General features: G+C 44.5%; 1 protein-coding gene across 6 annotated transcripts in view; it reads right to left on the bottom strand.

Moving 5' to 3' along the window:
• The window catches only part of AK9 (adenylate kinase 9), a 1,219,082-nt gene that overhangs the window by 526,727 nt on the left and 672,696 nt on the right, over positions 1-19,659 (bottom strand). For all 6 annotated transcript variants that reach the window (XM_085611347.1, XM_085611348.1, XM_085611351.1 and 3 more), the window contains one exon: positions 13,687-13,899. In XM_085611347.1, coding sequence (XP_085467473.1) covers positions 13,687-13,899 — 213 coding nt within the window. The remainder of the gene's footprint in view (positions 1-13,686; positions 13,900-19,659) is intronic.

Raw genomic sequence — 19,659 nt, 5'->3', positions numbered from 1 at the left:
TTCAGCCACGCACCCCTCCTGGTGGCAACAGAAGACCCCATGACTCTTGCCAATGAATCCGCCGTGTCCAGCCCACTCTGAATCACCTGACGTGCTGCTGCCTAGGCATCAGTCAAGACCTCATTAAAGCCAACCCTATCCTCCTGAGATAGTTTTGGTGCCAATGTCTTCGCAGAGTCCATGAGCGCATGAATATAGCGTCCCAAGAGGCAAGTGGCATTTGTTGATTTAAGTGCCATGCTGGCTGATGAAAAGACCTTCTTGGCCGACTGATCTAACTTTTTAGCCTCTCTGTCACCTGGAACCTGAGGAAAAGCACCCTTGGACTTTCCTGAACAAGCCGCCTGAACCACCAGGCTCTCAGGCGATGGATGCGATGTTAAGAACTCAGGGTCCCCTGGAGCCGCCCTATACCTCCTAGCAACCGTCTTAGAGACTGCAGGAGCAGAAAAAGGCTTACACCACACCTCCAACACAGGGTCAATAATGGCCTAATTAAAAGGCAACAACGGCTCCGAAACTGCAGTGGGAGAATGCAATACTTCAGTCAGAATATTTGATTTGAACTCAGTAGTTGGCAACTGAAGATCCAACAGTTCTGCAGCCTTCCTGATGACTGCATGATATGGAGCCACATACTTCCAGGGTTCTTCGGAAGGTGGAGTAATTTCCCACTCAGGAGACAAATCCAATCCACTAGCCTCTTTAAGCTCCTCAAACACCTCGTCAGACTCCACCAGCTCTCCTTCTTCTGCTTCTTCCAGAAGGTACCTTCGCTCATCAATCACTCTCTGAGCTTCCCTTCTGGACCGAATCCGTACAAGCGGCGTTGGCGGCGCCGTGTTCAAATCCGACAGCGCCGGCATCGAACGTGGATCCGCAGGAGCAGCCGGCGTCGAACGAGGTCGAGCCGGCGCCGGTGAAGAATGAAGCGGCGTCGACGTCCTCGGTGCCGGTAGATGCCAAGACGGCGTCGCTGGAAAAAACTGGCATCAAAGGGGCCTGCGGATAGACTTGCGGCACCCCCAAATTGAAGGCCATTGGACCCATCGGACCCGCAGGTGCGCCAGTGGTGTTCATGGCTCCCAAAAATACCCCGTACATAGCATTTAAATAATGCGAGGGGTCCTGACCTGGTCCAGGGAACGCAGGGTACTGGTTAGGCATCACCGGACTCGGGCCAACCGGTGCCGACGGTGGAATAAGCGGCGTCACAGGCTCACTCGGTACTTGAAGTTCCTCAACCGGGGCCGGAGCCGGAGATGAAACTGGAGCCGGAGATGGAACCGGCATCGGAGATGGAACCGGAGCCGGAGATGAAGCCAGAGCCGGTGAATGCCTCCTTTTCTTCTCGTGCTTCTTGGATCGTGAAGCTTGCCCCGAAGTCGACTTCGACGCTGACCTCGATCGTGACCTCGACCTCGTCCTCGACTTCCTTCTTCCTCTCTTCTCCTTTTTCATCCTAGCGATGAAGAGTTTCGCCTCCCTTTCTTTTAGAGCCTTGGAGCTCATCTTGCGACAGCAAGAACAACCATCCACATCATGGTCAGATGATAAACACCATACACAGTCGTCATGTGGATCTGTGATCGACATGTGTTTGCCACATTCACGACAGGGCTTGAAGCCCGATTTCTTTGTCGACATCAGAGAAACCCAGAAGAAACACAAAGTAACAGTAAAGCTACCAACAGCGATTCCCAAAATCCGTTGGCGTCGACGGTGCGGAGAAAAAGGAACTGACGTCATCACGCCGACGAGGTCTTCTTATGGAGCCGGTGACGTCAGCGGAGTCGCGAGCGGAGCTCTGTCTCTGTGACGTCGCCTTCGACCTCATCGGCGTGGACTGCTACAAAAGTTTCTGAATGTTGCTGGCGCAGGGGATATTCACAAGGTGAGGAATCCACTGGCAGATGTATCTATCAGAATGGTCTTGCAGAGTCAAAGTAGAAGTGCTTGGAGGCTGTAGCTGCCGAGGGATGGGTGGCTGACGACCTCTGGCTACGATTGTGAGGTCGGAATGAGCTGCGTCAACGTCGTCCCACAACTTGGAAAGTCTGCACTTAATGGTGGCTGAGATATGGTTGACGCGGCTACAAATCCCTTCCATTGCCACAAAAGGGGTGAAAGCCAGACTGGCCAGGAGGTGTAACAGAGGGGCCCAAGGATCTGGCTGTTGCACGAAATTCCTTGTAGCGCTCCAAGGCTGAGTCCGCTTTCTTACCAAAGAGACAAAATTCGTTAAAGGGCATGCCCATGAGATTAGCCTGGACATCACCTGAAAAGCCAGATGTTCTTAGCCATGCACGGTGCTGTAAGGCCACCATACACAAAACTGCGCTGTCCAGAGAGTCAGTTCAGTCTAAGCCACAACTTATGGTGAATTTTGCTCCATCTCTCACATCCTTCACCGCCTGGGAGAGTACGGCCCTGGCCTCCTCTGGGACCTGTGGCATCACCTGCGCAACCGTCTCCCAAAAGGTGTGGGAGAAACAGCCCAATAGGCATGCCGTATTCACGGACAGCTATGCCAAGTTTATAGAAGAAAACATTTTCTTTGCAAGTGTGTCCAGCCTCTTGGATTCCCTATCCGGAGGAGCGGAAAGGAACGCGCAATGGGACATCAACGCCTGCACCACCGAGCTCTCAGGGGTGGGGTGTTGGCTGAGGAACCTTGGGACACCCGTAGCAGGGCGATGGAGGCATGCAAATGTCCTGTTTGCAGGAGCCCCTGTGCTAGGCTTGGATCACGTGCCTAGAAGGATAGCCGTCAGTGCTTCATTAAAGGGCAATAGGGGTTCGGAGATGGAAACCCCAGGCTGAAGCACTCCGGACAAGAGATTAGACCTGACCTGCATGGAGGGCAGCTTAAATCCAAGGTCTCTGCTGCCCTTCTTACCACCATAGCATAAGAAGCCCCCTCCTCCATAGCCACAATCGGTGGAGAGACCATGTCAGTATCTGGGGATGTGTCCAGTCCATTGGCTTCCTCAAGTTCCTCATACCAGTCCATCTGTTCCACTGGAACGTCTATTTGATGTTCTAACGTTTCCAGGGACCCCTTCATATCATCACCCGTGCCTGAAACTTCCTTAAAATGCCCAGGCAACGACATCGAACCTATGGGTCCTGCCAGCGCCAGAGTCGACGTCAAGCGACACCAGTCCGACTCCAAGTCGTCAGAAATATAAGGATGGGGTTGGCACTACCGGTGGGCGATGGTGACGCCAAAGGCACTGACTTTGGGTCAGACGTCAGGGAAGGTCACGTCGGCCCGGATCCAGAATCGGATCCATGAAGCCCCACTGGGGCCGTGAGCAGAGCTAACGGCATCAAATCTGATGGGGCCCCCATCTGACCCCGTGGGGCCCAAAGACTCACCAGAAGGGTCGGCCCGCTCAAACACGTGGCACAAGGCCTCGTAAAATTGTGGGGGTTGCTCGGGCTCCTGGAAAAAGGAGGGTCACGAAGTCAACCTTGCGCCGGCTCCACAGAACCATTCCTTGAGCGTCAGCGTTCCTTAACTCTCTTGTCAACGAATGACAGACGTGGAGAACAATAAGTCGGCTTGGACTTCTTCTGGTGCCTCTTCCCTTAGGATCCCGAAAACATTGAGTGGTAGGAAGTGAATTTGGGGCTCCTGGAGTGGCCCCGCGACCTCCTCTTCTTCTTACAAGACCGGGATTTCCTTAGAGTTTTGCTGGCCGGTGTCTACTCCTGGGCTGGGAGATTCAAAACTCGCTTCCGCAAGTCCTTCGGTGCCATGGTCCAACAGATCCAGCATGACTTGTGTCGCTGTCATGTTTGAGGCACCAGAGACAGATGAGGTGGAGGTTGGTGACAGGCACCACACGGTTTGAACCCTGCCCTTCTAGAAGACATAGCTCGGCACACAAAAAAAATATGTCTGACAAAAATGTTAAAAAACCTGTCAAAAAGAGAACGAGGGGTAGCATAAAGAAAAGAACTGTCGTCTGCGTACCTGGGTGGTGCCTATATAGCTGACTGCGATGTTATAACCAACACTAACTACGCCGACGGTGTAACACAGAGCCGAATGGAGCCACCCCACAGCGCGCAGGGGTACTGCTCACGCAAATGTTTCTGGATCCAGCCTAAGACCTGGGGAATTCTAAGGTAAGGAATCTGCAGATAGAAGTCTCTATCAGTTAGGGCTGTTATGATAATCAGGTGCATTGCTAGATATGGTACCAGCAACATATGGCTGAGTTGATTATGGTATATTGTATTGGGTTTGGAGGTTAAGGATTCAATGGCTTAAGCCTGTCTTATTGTTTTGATGCATACGTTGCAGACAAGATCAAGTAGTTGCTCCTGATAAGTTTCCTAAGACAGAAGAAGTGAGTCTTGCTTGGGTATAAAGGTGAATGGTGATGAATTGTGACTGGGTATGCTAGATAAAGTGAGTTTGATACAGACTTTGAAAAGACGATCTTAAGCCATAATGGTTTTGACTGTCCTGGAATGAGGTTTGAGTTCATTATGGACTTCTTGTGTTTGATAAGATTAATTCAGACATTGTTTTTAGATGGAGTGGCATAATGAGCAGGTTTGTTTTGTTTATCAAATTGATGGATGTAATTGGATTGTAGAATTGGATTGCAGGTTTGTATTGTCTGAATGAGCTTGTGAGACCTAGGTTTGAGAAAAAGGACCTTCAATCTCAGTGTGAGGTATACAGTAAGTCAGAGGATTTTTCAATGGCAGGAGTCAGTGGTGAAGATTCACTATCTGTTGTAGGAATGCGGATAAACTCTGATATGGAGTATGTATATGTAAGTGTATATGTATATGTAAATTTAGGTAATATGACTGAACCATGATTTTCCAACAGTCATTTATGTGTATGCGGAAGGATGACATTTTGACTGTTGAAGTCAGTGCCATTTACTTTCCTTTCGTAAAGTATTTTCTAACTTTTGAATACTAGCAAAAAGTTACACAAGTAGTAGGTCCAGTAATGTGGCCCAGGAACAAAAAGGAAGAGGGCTGTCTTATAGTACCATTTTATAGTGAGATATTTGTCTGCTAAAAGCAACGCAGGGTTTGTTGATAAAGTCGTTTTCAACATTTTTGGCTGCATCCTTTGGCAATTAAACAGTGCATATAATTTGTTTCGACCTATTCATGAAGTTTGAACTGACAGCTGGGGTTTTGGAAATATTGTGGGCTGTTTTGGGATGGCATTATAGAGGAGAACACATAGAAATTGTAACAGTCACGTAAAGTAGAAGGGTAATCTGATAGATATATTAAGAGAAACCCAACAAAGGCACATGGATCATGAGTCTGTAGTGAGGGTTACAGGGTAGGGTTGATTACTGACATTTGAAGATACATCAGTGATGACTATTAGTTTTCTAACATACAGTTTTTAAGGATATCTGTGATATAAAGATAACTACACTTTCTACATACACAAGGGCATATCTTACTACAGTTCTAATTTTCTAATAACGTACTTCTCACATACAGTACAAGAGTGACATAATGCCTGTGATAGACACATACAAAATATTTTGTATGCATACATTAGGAAATTGCATATTTAATATAGTTCAAAAATATGATCCACAACATATTAGGATGATCTTTGGTCGAGCACTAAAATAGAAATAAGGAACAGTGGTTTGAGATGAGCATTGTTGGTACTACAGGGCTCTGGCGTTAAGGATGCAGCTTTTATTTTCATGCGCTACCTCTATTTTTAATAGTTTTGATGGAAAAAACCTGTATTTTCTTCATTTGTTGGCTATGTTCTTTTATAAACATGCTTTTAGTTCTCCATATTAGTCTTCAAAAGTGTTCTAGGATTCCACTGCATTGCATGTGAATATTCTAGAGGTTATCAGCAAGCGAAGATCCCTTGATGGATAACTCTTCCTATACAGTGCAACCATGGAAACATCTCAGCTTCATGATCACCAGTCAAAACAGTGCCAGAAACTTGAGAAGTAGAAAAGGATAACTGAGTCCTGGCACTGCCTCACACTAATGGAATGATTATGTTACATACCTTTAGTAAAATTCTATCTGATACATTCATAATGTTGTAACAGATACCTCATCATGAACCTTGTACAAAGGCTTCATACTGCAAGAAGCAATTTTTCAGCAATGCCAATTCACCAGTTCTAGGTGGTGTCAAAGTGGTGTGAGCTTTTGGTCTGCAAATTGCCATTTCTTGTGAAGTGGGCCCACAAAGTTTTCTTTGTTGACATCAGTACTACCAAATGTTCACTGCTTCACAGAAGATAGGAAGAAATGACTAGGGGCCCGATTCACAGAACTAACTTAAGACAAAATCCTAAACTTACTACTATTTACTCATTTTGGTATTCACAGAAGGCACTTACTCACTTTGGTATTCAGAGGAGGCACTTACTCATTGATGAGTAAGTGCCTTCTGTGAATACCAAAATGGTAGTAAGTGTAGGATTTTGTCTTAAGTTAGTTCTGTGAATCGGGCCCTATGAATCCAAACAACAAATAAAAAGTTGCAATCAAAAAGTATGTTACTGAATAAATAAAAGTCAGTAACTTGACAGATGTTTAGTACCGAAAATCCTCTTAATAAGATCAAAGTAGCAGCTTTTCCTGTAGTTGAATGTGCTTTGACTTTCTCTCAGGGATCTTCCTTAGCTAAACAATACCACTCTTTGATTTAATAAAATGCCCTCCTGGTTCCCAAAGATGCTACCTATCTTAGTCACAGCCGAGCCAATTAAAAGCATATGATCAAACCTGGACCTCCTAGATCAAACATTAAGTAAAAGCTAAAGCAAGGAAGGGGCCTCTTAGGATCTAATGTGTGTTCATGTTCTTTCAACTTGGAAGGATGAAGAAGTAGATTTGAAGATGGGCCGGAAATATATTACATTGTATAAATTAACACCTTCTTTTGTAATAAAGAAGGTTTCACTTTTATAAACTTGTAATGAGGGTAATAACGAACAAACGGGAAATGCCCCAAACCGTGCAACTCTCGTACTTTTTTGTTGTTGAAGTTGTAGCATTCAGGAAGTTTATTTTGGAGGAAGAGCTCCTCAAATATGAATAATGCATGTGTTCAAATCATTAATCCAAAAGAAACGTTAGCAGTACATTCATTCAGTCCTACGATGAGACAACAAACAGCACAGCACAGATTTCAGGAGCTCCTTTAACAAACTGCCAATGACTAAAAGCAAAACAGAATCCCTGTTAAGCGAACGTTTATAGGCCAAGATGAATGCAACCAAGGTCCCGCCTGTACTAAAAATATGCCGCTCCAAGAAAGAAATCTGGCTAACGGGATGTTACATGAAGTTTAAGCTTCAAAGGGATGGATACATTCTCAGCACCACTAGGCGAAGGTCTTGTTTCTGTCTGCATACTCAGACTTTGTTGATTGTCTTCTGGTAGCCAGAACTATTTTTAAGACATCAGACTCAAGGAGCAGAATTCTAACATTCTCACACTCTATTTTCATGCATGTATATTTCAAGCTTATAGATCTTGGTCAAAAACTGACCAAAGATCTGTTGGCAGAGCAGATCCTCTGCCACTGTAAGGGCCTGTTGGGGCTACATAGTGAAATCCAATAAGTACAGATCCAAACAATGCTCACTCAAGTCTGGGGCTTTGAGGATGCCCAGGGCTGTAGGACTCCTTATCCTTTTGGCACTATTGGAATTTAAGGAATAAGATGGAAAACATAGGCAATGCAAAGTTTCCACTTAATGCCCAACACTTCTAAGAAGTATCCTTCTGAGGAAATTGACATGAATTCTAGAGACTTTCTGTTTTTGCATTTCCCAAACTGAACCACTACAAAGAAAAACTCTACCTCAAAGACCATGGGTAGGATCTGCACCTGAATCTCCCATTAGATGTGTAAGTGCATCTTCCTGCTGAACGAATCTGCTTTTACATTTAGAGCCCGTTTTCATGGACCAGCTGAAATGGCAATGTCTTCACTTTAAGGCCAGTGACAACGTTGCAGTGTTTTATCACTACACATTGACTTAACACCTTCTCTTTTATGTATGTATAATGTGGTGATTATATTACTCGTTAGCATGTGACACAGAGTTCCCATTATTTTGGAAAACATGACTTCAGTGCTAAGTATACAACTTCAGCACCCTTAGATTTATGTGAAGTGACTTCTCCAGGAGTCTTTGTAAAGTCCATCACTCTCCACCCTATAGGGGAACATCTGTTACTATTGTCAAGTGAGATCTCGGGTCTGATGTTCCTCATCCAACAGCAAGACGGCACACTAGATTCAGCACTGAAGATACAGAATAATTTCCAGGAATATTCAGATACTATCTGTAATTAGGGTATTTACAGTTTTGACATTTCTGTCCGCAACCATCTATATTTATTTGTTGTCCATGTTTTCTGTATCCATACATATTTATTTAGTGTTTTGTAAAATAGTGGAGTTGCAACTAGTATATTTTTGCATTTATTTAAGTCACAAATGTACACTCCTATTTGGATGCCTGATGCATATTTTTATTTATTTAGAAGAAGTCATATATTGGGCATCAGCTTACATAAAACAAGTGCATTACAACACAATTAGGTGCACACCTGAAGCTGTTTAAACTTAATTAGAAAACCCTATCCCTTAATTTAAACTCCTCTGCATGTCAATGTGCATTAGTATTGCCATTAGTCATGAGCTACGTCATAGATATTGTCTCCAAAAATACATATTTTCTGCTTTTCCAAAGTTAAAGATAAGAAGAAACAGAGCATTGATGGTTTCTGTCTCTATCTATAAAGCAATCAGTAAGAACAGAAAACTGGGAGCCTTACGTCTAAAACTGTTTAAGTAGTGGTTCTGTCACAATTTTAGGAGTCATTGCAGAGGTTTCAAATGAATCTGCACTGCTTACAACTGGGGCATGAAAATGCATTTACAGACCAAGCTTTTTTGAGTATGTTTAGCATGAGTAATCATTTGCTGGATATGTTCTAGGAGAAAGGCTTTGAACCCTTTGAATCAATGTTCACTGGTACAAACAATATGTAGGCTGTGCATTTCATTATGTGTCCTCAACCTTGGACAATAGGGTGGAAAGGCACTCGGCTCAAGAGGCTCCAACTCGCAGATTTTCAGAGCTTTTTCAACAATAAACAGCATCTGTAGTTTAGGATTCTATGAAAGATAAAAAGGTTGGATACCTGTAGTTAAAGTTAAGTATTGGACCCTTGTAGACTCACTTTTTTGAATGAATGTGGACTGTCAAAACAGTGCCAGAATAAAGTGTGGTTAGTGAGAACAAGGCTCACCTGAAGAGAAATACTGCATGTCTCATTATTAATTTCACTCCAGACACGACATGAAAGCATTATAGCTTGGCAAAGGAGTGCTTTTCTCTCCAAGACACAGTACTGCAGATGTCTTTCAGAATTATTCTGGCAAAGAGAGCTGCAGCAGCTGCCATGACTCCATGGAGTGAGCATACCAGGCAATTGTTTGACTGTATGGATGTATGTGGTATTAGAACATTGGAATTTTAGAACTACGTTGACTATATTGGCCTATAAAACCTGGTATAGGCATGGTGCTCTCAACATTACAATGTCCTCATACACAGCTTCTGCTCCTCTCATTCCCCTGCTTCTTCAAAATATATGTGCAGCAGGGTACACAGAAGCCTTGCTCCCTCTCTTCTCTTGTAGCCCATAGTGTCACTGAAGCCTTGACCATGGTTGGGGAGGGAGTGGTGAGAACAAACATTGCTCAGCTTCTGGGTCTCCCTGGTTTGGCTGCACAAGGAAAAATGGTCCAGCCAAACCCAGGGAGGACCAGGGCTGCCTTCAGGCTCCTTTCATAGCTATTGCTCTGAAGTAACAATATCTTAACAGCCAAGACCCTGTTATGTAGTGAACATTCACACCAACAGTTGTGAAGCAAACGTTTCAGAGGACGGGGAGGGTTTCAGCCACCTCAGGCTCTGAATGCTTTGCTTTTTAAATTTGGACAATCGGCCCTTACAGGGTGGAATGTTCTAAAAGCCTTATAGCCTGCCTTAGCAGGCTATACAAACCAAGAACAGTCTGCTCCCTTGTTAAAGGCCTTCTCCTTCTTCTCGTGCACTTGAGTGGGCCTTTAATGGCCAGAATAGCTCACCACGGTGGGCTATAAAGCTACTATAATGTATGAAATAAATCACTATGAAATGCCTCGTTTTAACATGACATTGCCTTTGTAAGCCTGACAAGAGGCTAAAAAGAGTTGGCGTGAGTGATACAAGGTATTTGTTTTATTCAAATAAAATTGTAGAGATATTTTTACATCAATTGAATGCGATGTATTTTCAGCTGCAGAGACTGGTTGTGGAAAGAAAGCTGGAAAACAAACTTCAGTTGGAATGTCAAGGGCAATGTGGGTGTCAATTTAGGCTAGTTTTTGGGGCCACGTTCCCCTAAAAGAAATGTAGCTTACCCTGCTGGATCATGCAATTGCTAGTTTTAATAAAAACAAAAAACATTTTCAAAATCAGTGCTAGACTAAGGCTCTAGAGACAGGACTGATGGATACGTGTACTACTGTGGAAAGATATTCTACCCCAATTTATAGAGGTGCAGTAGATAAGGTAGGAATTGATCTCGAACTACTGATTTCAAGTCCAAATGATTACAGTGTGCCAATATTGTAAAATGTGTCTATTTTAATGTGTAGGTTTTAAGGGTGGAAGGTTCTCAAGCTGCTTGCAAAATGTGATAGCAGACATCTGGAGACTGCAGGGAAACAGCCAGGCCAGGTCATCAGGGCTAAAGTCCGGGGACCTTGGTCAGCATTTTAACTTTGTCTAAAACAGCAGATAAAGATCTGCCTTGAGCTGAATCAGAGCTTCTGTTGGCATATCCCATTGATCTGAGAATAAATGATGCCTGGACCACACTAGTACGACTAGAATCTGTTCTTCCTTAATTGGTGATATTAAAAGGAGGCACTATGGTAGTACCTGAATGCAAGACAAAATATCCTAAAAGTATTTAAGTTATTGACAGGAATAGATTTGTAAGGGTCAGAGGGGGGAATGTAGGATAAACCATTGTGTGATGGTCTTCTACATAAAGGTCCCGGGTAATCTGCCTCCACTTTTTCACAAGCTGCTATCTATATACATATTGTGGTATTTCTATTTAAAATACATCAAGACTGAGTAGTGGGTGCAGGGCAGGATCAGGCTTGCAGCTTCTACCTACTTCTGTATTTTGAAACCATTGCTGTGGTGGAGGCTCAGACTGCTGAACTGATGACCTCAGCCAAAGTAAACAGGTAACTATTGGTTAACATTACATGCAGGAGGCCATGCCAAGGGAATGGGCCCTAGCTACTCTGCTTGAACCTTTACAGCATGCTTACTGTATTTTTCCTTGATAGGTTTGTCCCATTAAAAGTATGGTGATAAACCTTGCCTGAACGTATCTTGGGAAACCTATGGAGCACATCTGGCATATCTTCTCAGGTCCAGACTGGATCATATCAATCAGGCCACGGTGTTTACCTTGATTAAGCTTATTTGTCTGGATTATATGGCGGCAGGCCTATGGTCTTTCAGAAGGTGAGGAAATTGTACTTACTGGTGGTCTAGAAGAATGGCAATGGTCAGCTCCATCATCTCTTATAATTTGTGGGAATACTGGCCTAACATGCAGCTGGCTTTGCAGGTCCTCAGTGCATGGTCACCTGACACAAACACCGAATGACCCACAGCATCCAGTCCTTTTTGATCTTCTGCCTGAAGGTGTTGATTGGAATGGGTTTGGAGTTTACTCTGCCAAACAAACTGAACAACTACACTAGAGTCTCTTTTGTTGAGTAAGCCAAAATAATGAGAATTGGCAAAGCCAATAGGTCCTGCCTTTGAAAGGCGATTCCTGACCTATTGTCTTTATCAGTTCTTGTTTCCAGTAGCATAAAGAAAATAAATTCCAAAATGGCTGGAAAAATGCATTTGTGGTGTGCATGCAATGGTTTTTCTGCTTAATAAAAAACATTCCAATATGGTAACTGATGCGTCACGACCTATGGCCATCCTGGATTTTTTTTAATGAAGAAAAAACATTATAATCTGGCCGTTGATGCATGTATATGTGTCATGATGCACTGGCAGAAACTTGGCATGAGTCTGTAAACTTTAATTTACATTTCCAAGATGGCTGACAGCCAATTCAGAACATTAAATTAAAAAATATGTGTAGGCACAAGAAGAGTGCTGAGCCCTTGCACAAAAGTAGTGAAAAAAATTAGCATGGCAAAGGGAATGTGCAGTGGACCAATGGATGTGAATGAGCGAGAGGGTTGGGGAGATGAAAGCGAGCAGAAAGGCTAGAGAGTCATGATTGCGATGCAACTGCGTGAGTCCCCTCACATCAGCCAATTAAAATCACAATGTAAAGAAGGAATGCTCCATTGGCAGGACAATGCATAAGGAGCACTGAGCCCAAAGTCCACTCAAAGTATATTGTATAATTGACAATAGTTCTTCAGGAACAGACAACTGAAGCTGTTTGTAGGCAAGACCTGAAAACTGGATCTCAGTGGACCGGCCTTGATTTCTGGATGCCTGCCTGTTTATGTGGATTCCCCACATGATGTCACTGATCTCTTTTAAGCCTCATTAAAGGGTAGTATTGACTAAGCATCCTGAAGTTTGTCGGAGAGAATCTCCATGAAAAGGTATAACCTACCCTGAGAGGAATGTGGGGGAATTCTAAGATCTTTGCAGCTTTCTTGGTTACAGCCACAAAACAGTGCATTTCTTTATGGTGACCTTGGGCACAGGGATAATCCCTTATGATGCTATATAGATGCCACTTTTAAAGGCATTTAATATTGTAATTTAAATTGTGACGTGATGTATAAAGATCTATTATCTCTGATCTATTTGATATTTTAATTAATGTATTTTAGGGCTGGCCGAAAGGAATGTTTATTGCTATGGTATTATCTACATTTGTACTATTGTGTGAGAACATATTGCACTGCCAATAGCCTAATATTTGCACTCAGTTTCATTTTAACTAATCATTCTCTGTTTCTTTTTTGTTTTGTAGTTATACCTATCTATTGTATTCGGTTTTTTTAATATACACAATAATGTATTACTTCGACTACGTTGTGTAAGTGCCAGTGTGATGGAAAGAGTGTAGCAATCACTGCGGCATAGGAATCATAATCAAACAGGTTTGACAAACTGTTTAGATTTTCTGAATCCTGTTTTCTGAATGATAGCTTGCTTTTCTCTTCCTAATAGTCTTATGGTCAGAAAAAAACAAGCAGCAGCTTTATTAGCTCCTGAGCTGCCACTGTGAAAGCTTCACAGGGATAAGAAGTTTTGTGCGAAATATTTGAGTCTAAATGATTTTTGGGAATATACCCGTATTTATGATTCAATAAAATGTGTATTTTATATGTATCAACAACAACTAATACACAGTTTCCACCCTTAGTATTGCAAGAGGATCGTATGAGGTCAAGTAAAACATGGCATGATGCTACAGTTGCCCACACAAGAAAGAAACTAATTCCCAGCAATATCCCTTAACCTGTGACATAACTGTACACATTATTACCTAGCATACATAATTGTTCTTGATGCCGCACTAAATTATGAACTGAAATCCATATACAACAATACAGGGTTGTCTTACTTTTAGTGGTTCCTGTAAAGCAACATACATCTCCGGCATTTCCAAAAACTTGTCTCTGGCTTCAGGACTTGAGAAATTGTAAACTTTCTCTCGATACTTTGCTGCATATTCTGGGTTTCCTGGCCAAAGGACAAATTTGTCTTTTAAAGCCACTGGACAAAAGTGCTTGGTGTCTCCAAAGTGCTTTTTCTGTTCAAGCTTTGCATCTTCATCCTAAATGCAAGGAATAAGTATGAATATATATGAATGGAATTCATTTGGGAATAACATATATGTTTTTTTTTCAAATTGGTTTCATTGACTCTTTGCCCTGCTTTTTATATTCCATTTTTATTTACTAGAATAACTTAGCAGCAAAGACAAACATTGTAAACCAACAACATTTCCCATTACCTCTGGTACAAGAGTGCTTTGATTCCTTTCTTTCAGGTCTATTGAGGAGGTCTCGCTCCTATTAGTCACAAGCACACTATGCCTATACCTTTCCTCTTTCTTTTCTGCTCAACTTTTCAGATAAATACTGTTTTGCTTCTTTTTTGTTGAAATATTTTTCCTTAATGGAGAAATGCACAAATCCCCCAAATCAAGTATTGGGAGGACACAGCTGTGTTGCACAAAATTATAAAATTTTGTTTTATTCCGTATTCACAAATGAGGACCACATTTCTATACAAAAATGATTTTTTGAGTTTGCTAATAACTTTTGCTCCATTTGACGAATCTTCACGAACGTTAAAAAGATTAGCAGTCTAATTCACCTCAGGACGTCCTTGGGGGCCAGCTACCCCTCCTGTTACCTCCAGTAAGTCCCACACAGATGGATTTCTAAGAGGTCTTCGGAGGACACGCCCCCTTTCTCCACCACTCTGCAAACAAGCCTCCTGGTGCACTACTAGTAGAGGGTCCTTGAGGGCCAACTACCCCTTTTGTTACCTCCATTAAGTCCCAAACAGTGGGTTTGCTAAGAGATTTTCAGAGGCCCAGCCCCCTTTCTCCACCACTCTGCTAACACACCTCCTGGCTTTCTACTAGTTGGGGGATGTAGTCCCCTTGGCTCTTAAGGGTTCTTGGGAGCCAACTACCTCTCCTGTTACCTCCAGTAAGACCCACTCAGCTGTATTGCTGAGAGGTCCTCAGAGGCCATGCCCCCTTTCTCCACCACTCTGCAAAAGCACCTCCTAGCGCACTAGTGGTTGGGGGAAGAAGTCCAATTTAGTCCTGAGACTGTCAGGAGTAAAGTGGAATTCCTTCCCCAACTAGCAGAACGCCAGGATGCGTGTTTGCAGAGTGGTGGAGAAAGGAGGCGTGGCCTCCAAGACCTCTCAGCAATCCAACTGTCTGGGACTTACTGGAGGTAACAGAAGGGGTTCCTGGACCCAAAGGACCCATAGCATCCAACAGGACTTCATACCCCAACCATCACTGTGCAGGGTGGCAAGCTTGCAGAGTGGTGGTGAAGGGGGCGTGGCTTCCGACGACTTCCAAGCGATTTTTCCTTAACAAAAAAAAGGAGGGTTGCTTCATGGGCCCCCTTCCCTAGGCCATTTTCGGCCTGAAGGACCTCATCCCCCGGGGCCCAGCCTTTTCTTTTTTCTCATATAAATAAGCAATAGGGAGAGGGTCTGAGTGGCCTCCCAATCTGGCTGATTTTGGCCCTGGGGACCCCATCCTTTGGGACACAGTCTGTAGTGGCCTCCCACTCTGGCTGATTTTGGCCACGGGGACCCCATCCTTTGGGACACAGTCTGTAGTGTGGGTGCCCTAGTCCTACATAGGGCACCCACTGCCTGTGATGGGGACAGCGGGGAGCCTGAAGGCCCCCACATTCCCTGCCGTCTCTACGCATCCTGTGTGAGCCAGCATTGCTATTGCCCAGATAAAGTCAGGGCGAGCCCCTGGAATGGATGGCATCCTGATCGAATTTTACAAAACGTATAAAGCTTTTGGTCCCCATATTAAAACAAGTGTTTGAAGAGGCTTCAGAGGGTGGAATTCTACTCTTATCCATGAGGGAAGCAGCAATTACCTCCTTACTTAAACCTGGCAAACCACCAGATCAGTGTGAGTCATACCGGCCCCTCTTGCTGATCAACTGTGATACTAAAATTTTAGCTAAAGTCTCGGCCAACAGGCTCAACTTGCTAATGGGGGCACTAGTATTGCTGGATCAAGCAGGATTCATTCAAGGATGTTTAACATCCCATAACCTCCGCACTCTTTTCTCCATCATGCAAGATAATGAACCAGATTTAGCAGCAGCGGCAATATTTTTAGATGCATTAAAAGCATTTTACTCAGTGGAATGGGATAATCTCCTGGGAATACTAAGACATATGGGAATGCCCCCAGGCTTTCTGAAGTAAGTTGAATTTCTGTATTGCCAGCCCTGAGCCATTGTTCTACTGAACGGAACATGCTCTCCATCCTTTACGATTACCCGTGGCACGAGGCAAGGATGTCCCCTATCCGCGCTGTTGTTTGCCCTAGCAGTCGAGCCTTTAGCAACTAAATTGAGACAGCATCACAAAGCGTGCGCCCTCAGATACCCCACTAGGCACATATTAATATCTCTTTAGGCAGATGATGACCCATTGTATCTCAGAGACCCGCAGGAAAACTTAAATACCAGACTACTTGAATTTATCGTATTTAGACAACATTCCGGAATACACATTCACTGGGGCAAACGTCACATTTTCCCCCCTTACGGACGTAGCCACTACCTTCCCGCTTGACTTCCCACTAGAATGATGTAATTGGGAAGTGAAATACATTGGTATTAAAATCACCAGAGACAAGACCGAGTAATAGCGCGCCAACTATGGGGCAACACTGACAACCCTGACTGACTCTATTGCACGATGGATAGCAATGCCACTATCTATGGCAGGAAGGGCCTCCTTAATTAATATGGTGATGCTGCACAAACTCATATATCTGTTTACATACATCCCATATAACTCGGTTAGTACATTTTTTGCAGCCACGAAAATACACCTGATCCATTTAGTGTGGGGTGGCAAACAACCCAGGATAAAATAGGAAATACTGACTCTTTCATTTACACAAGGGGTGTTTGAAATACCTGATCTGGAAATATATTATTACAGTGCGCAGGCGCACTTTGCTACATATTGGTTTCACCCCCCCCATATATGCCACACCTTGCAGTGGAGTAGGGATGCATGGAGCCGATACAGCTGGAGGGAGCCATTGCAACATATCCTAAAGGCAGAGATGCTGACCCCACCACACACAAAACAAAAAAAAGCTGGAACAGCTAATCCCGATTGCAAGCATTTTTCACAAGGCTTGTCGAGTGTTTATTGTGTTTTCGAAGCACGTGGGCAAAAGCAAAGACTAATGCAAAAAGAACTATTGATGGACAGAATGCAGAACAATGTCATACATTCACCCCAGTACAGAGATCTGGGCCTAAATCCATCGTTTTTTTGCTCACCATGCCATTCAAGTTTGGACCCAGCCATATGCAAATCAGTCTTGACCCTGTGCCCAATGGGAATAGTCCAGCCTGGACTGGAAACAAGCATCCTAGGACCGGTTTCGGGGTTTCACCCCTCTTCAGCCTGGATAGCTTGAATCCAGTGGCATGGAGAGCACGGGACTCACGTCTGAGCATGCCCGTCCCACTCGGGGTGACAAATGCAAAATGAACTATTGATGGACAGAATGCAGAACAATGTCATACATTCACCCCAGTACAGAGATCTGGGCCTAAATCCATCGTTTTTTTGCTCACCATGCCATTCCAGTTTGGACCCAGCCATATGCAAATCAGTCTTGACCCTGTGCCCAATGGGAACAGTCCAGCCCGAACTGCCAGGCCAGGTGCTCCCTGGACAGGAAACAAGCATCCTAGGACCGGTTTCGGGGTTTCACCCCTCTTCAGCCAGGATATCTTGATTCCAGTGGCATGGAGAGCACGGGACTCACGTCTGAGCATACCCGTCCCACTTGGGGTGACAAATGCAAAAAGAACTATTGATGGACAGAATGCAGAACAATGTCATACATTCACCCCAGTACAGAGATCTGGGCCTAAATCCTTCGTTTTTCTGCTCACCATGCCATTCAAGTTTGGACCCAGCCATATGCAAATCAGTCTTGACCCTGTGCCCAATGGGAACAATCCAGCCCGAACTGCCAGGCCAGGTCCTCCCTGGACTGGAAACTAGCATCCTAGGACCGGTTTCGGGGTTTCACCCCTCTTCAGCCAGGATATCTTGATTCCAGTGGCATGGAGAGCACGGGACTCACGTCTGAGCATACCCGTCCCACTTGGGGTGACAAATGCAAAAAGAACTATTGATGGACAGAATGCAGAACAATGTCATACATTCACCCCAGTACAGAGATCTGGGCCTAAATCCATCGTTTTTTGGCTCACCATGCCATTCCAGTTTTATACCCAGCCATATGCAAATCAGTCTTGACCCTGTGCCCAATGGGAACAGTCCAGTCCGAACTGCCAGGCCAGGTCCTCCCTGGACTGGAAACAAGCATCGTAGGACCGGTTTCGGGGTATCACCACTCTTCAGCCAGGATAGCTTGATTCCAGTGGCATGGAGAGCACAGGACTCACGTCTGAGCATACTCGTCCCACTCGGGGTGACAAATGCAAAATGAACTATTGATGGATAGAATGCAGTACACTGTCATACATTCACCCCAGTACAGAGATCTGGGCCTAAATCCATCGTTTTTTTGCTCACCATGCCATTCCAGTTTGGACCCAGCCATATGCAAATCAGTCTTGACCCTGGGCCCAATGGGAATAGTCCAGCCCGAACTGCCAGACCAGGTCCTCCCTGGACTGGAAACAAGCATCCTAGGACCGGTTTCGGGGTTTCACCCCTCTTCAGCCTGGATAGTTTGATTCCAGTGGCATGGAGAGCACGGGACTCACGTCTGAGCATACCCGTCCCACTCGGGGTGACAAATGCAAAAAAAACTATTGATGGACAGAATGCAGAACAATGTCATACATTCACCCCAGTACAGAGATCTGGGCCTAAATACATCGCTTTTTTGCTCACTATCCCATTCCAGTTTGGATCCATCCATATGGGAACAGTTCAGCCCGAACTGCCAGGCCAGGTCCTCCCTGGACTGGAAACAAGCATCCTAGGACCGGTTTCAGGAATTCACCCCTCTTCAGCCAGGATAGCTTGATTCCAGTGGCATGGAGAGCACGAGACTCACATCTGAGCATGCCCATCCCACTCGGGGTGACAAATGCAAAATGAACTATTGATGGACAGAATGCAGAACAATGTCATACATTCACCCCAGTACAGAGATCTGGGCCTAAATCCATCGTTTTTCTGCTCACCATGCCATTCAAGTTTGGACCCAGCCATATGCAAATCAGTCTTGACCCTGTGCCCAATGGGAACAATCCAGCCCGAACTGCCAGGCCAGGTCCTCCCTGGACTCGAAACTAGCATTCTAGGACCGGTTTCGGGGTTTCACCCCTCTTCAGCCAGGATATCTTGATTCCAGTGGCATGGAGAGCACAGGACTCACGTCTGAGCATACCTGTCCCACTTGGGGTGACAAATGCAAAAAGAACTATTGATGGACAGAATGCAGAACAATGTCATACATTCACCCCAGTACAGAGATCTGGGCCTAAATCCATCATTTTTTGGCTCACCATGCCATTCCAGTTTTATACCCAGCCATATGCAAATCAGTCTTGACCCTGTGCCCAATGGGAACAGTCCAGTCCGAACTGCCAGGCCAGGTCCTCCCTGGACTGGAAACAAGCATCGTAGGACCGGTTTCGGGGTATCACCACTCTTCAGCCAGGATAGCTTGATTCCAGTGCCATGGAGAGCACAGGACTCACGTCTGAGCATACCCGTCCCACTCAGGGTGACAAATGCAAAAAGAACTATTGATGGACAGAATGCAGTACACTGTCATACATTCACCCCAGTACAGAGATCT

This window comes from Triturus cristatus, chromosome 6 (assembly GCF_964204655.1).
Source record: "Triturus cristatus chromosome 6, aTriCri1.1, whole genome shotgun sequence".
Taxonomy (NCBI): domain Eukaryota; kingdom Metazoa; phylum Chordata; class Amphibia; order Caudata; family Salamandridae; genus Triturus; species Triturus cristatus.
The sequence above is the reverse complement of the archived record's forward strand: the minus strand, read 5'-3'. Positions and strand labels throughout refer to the sequence as shown.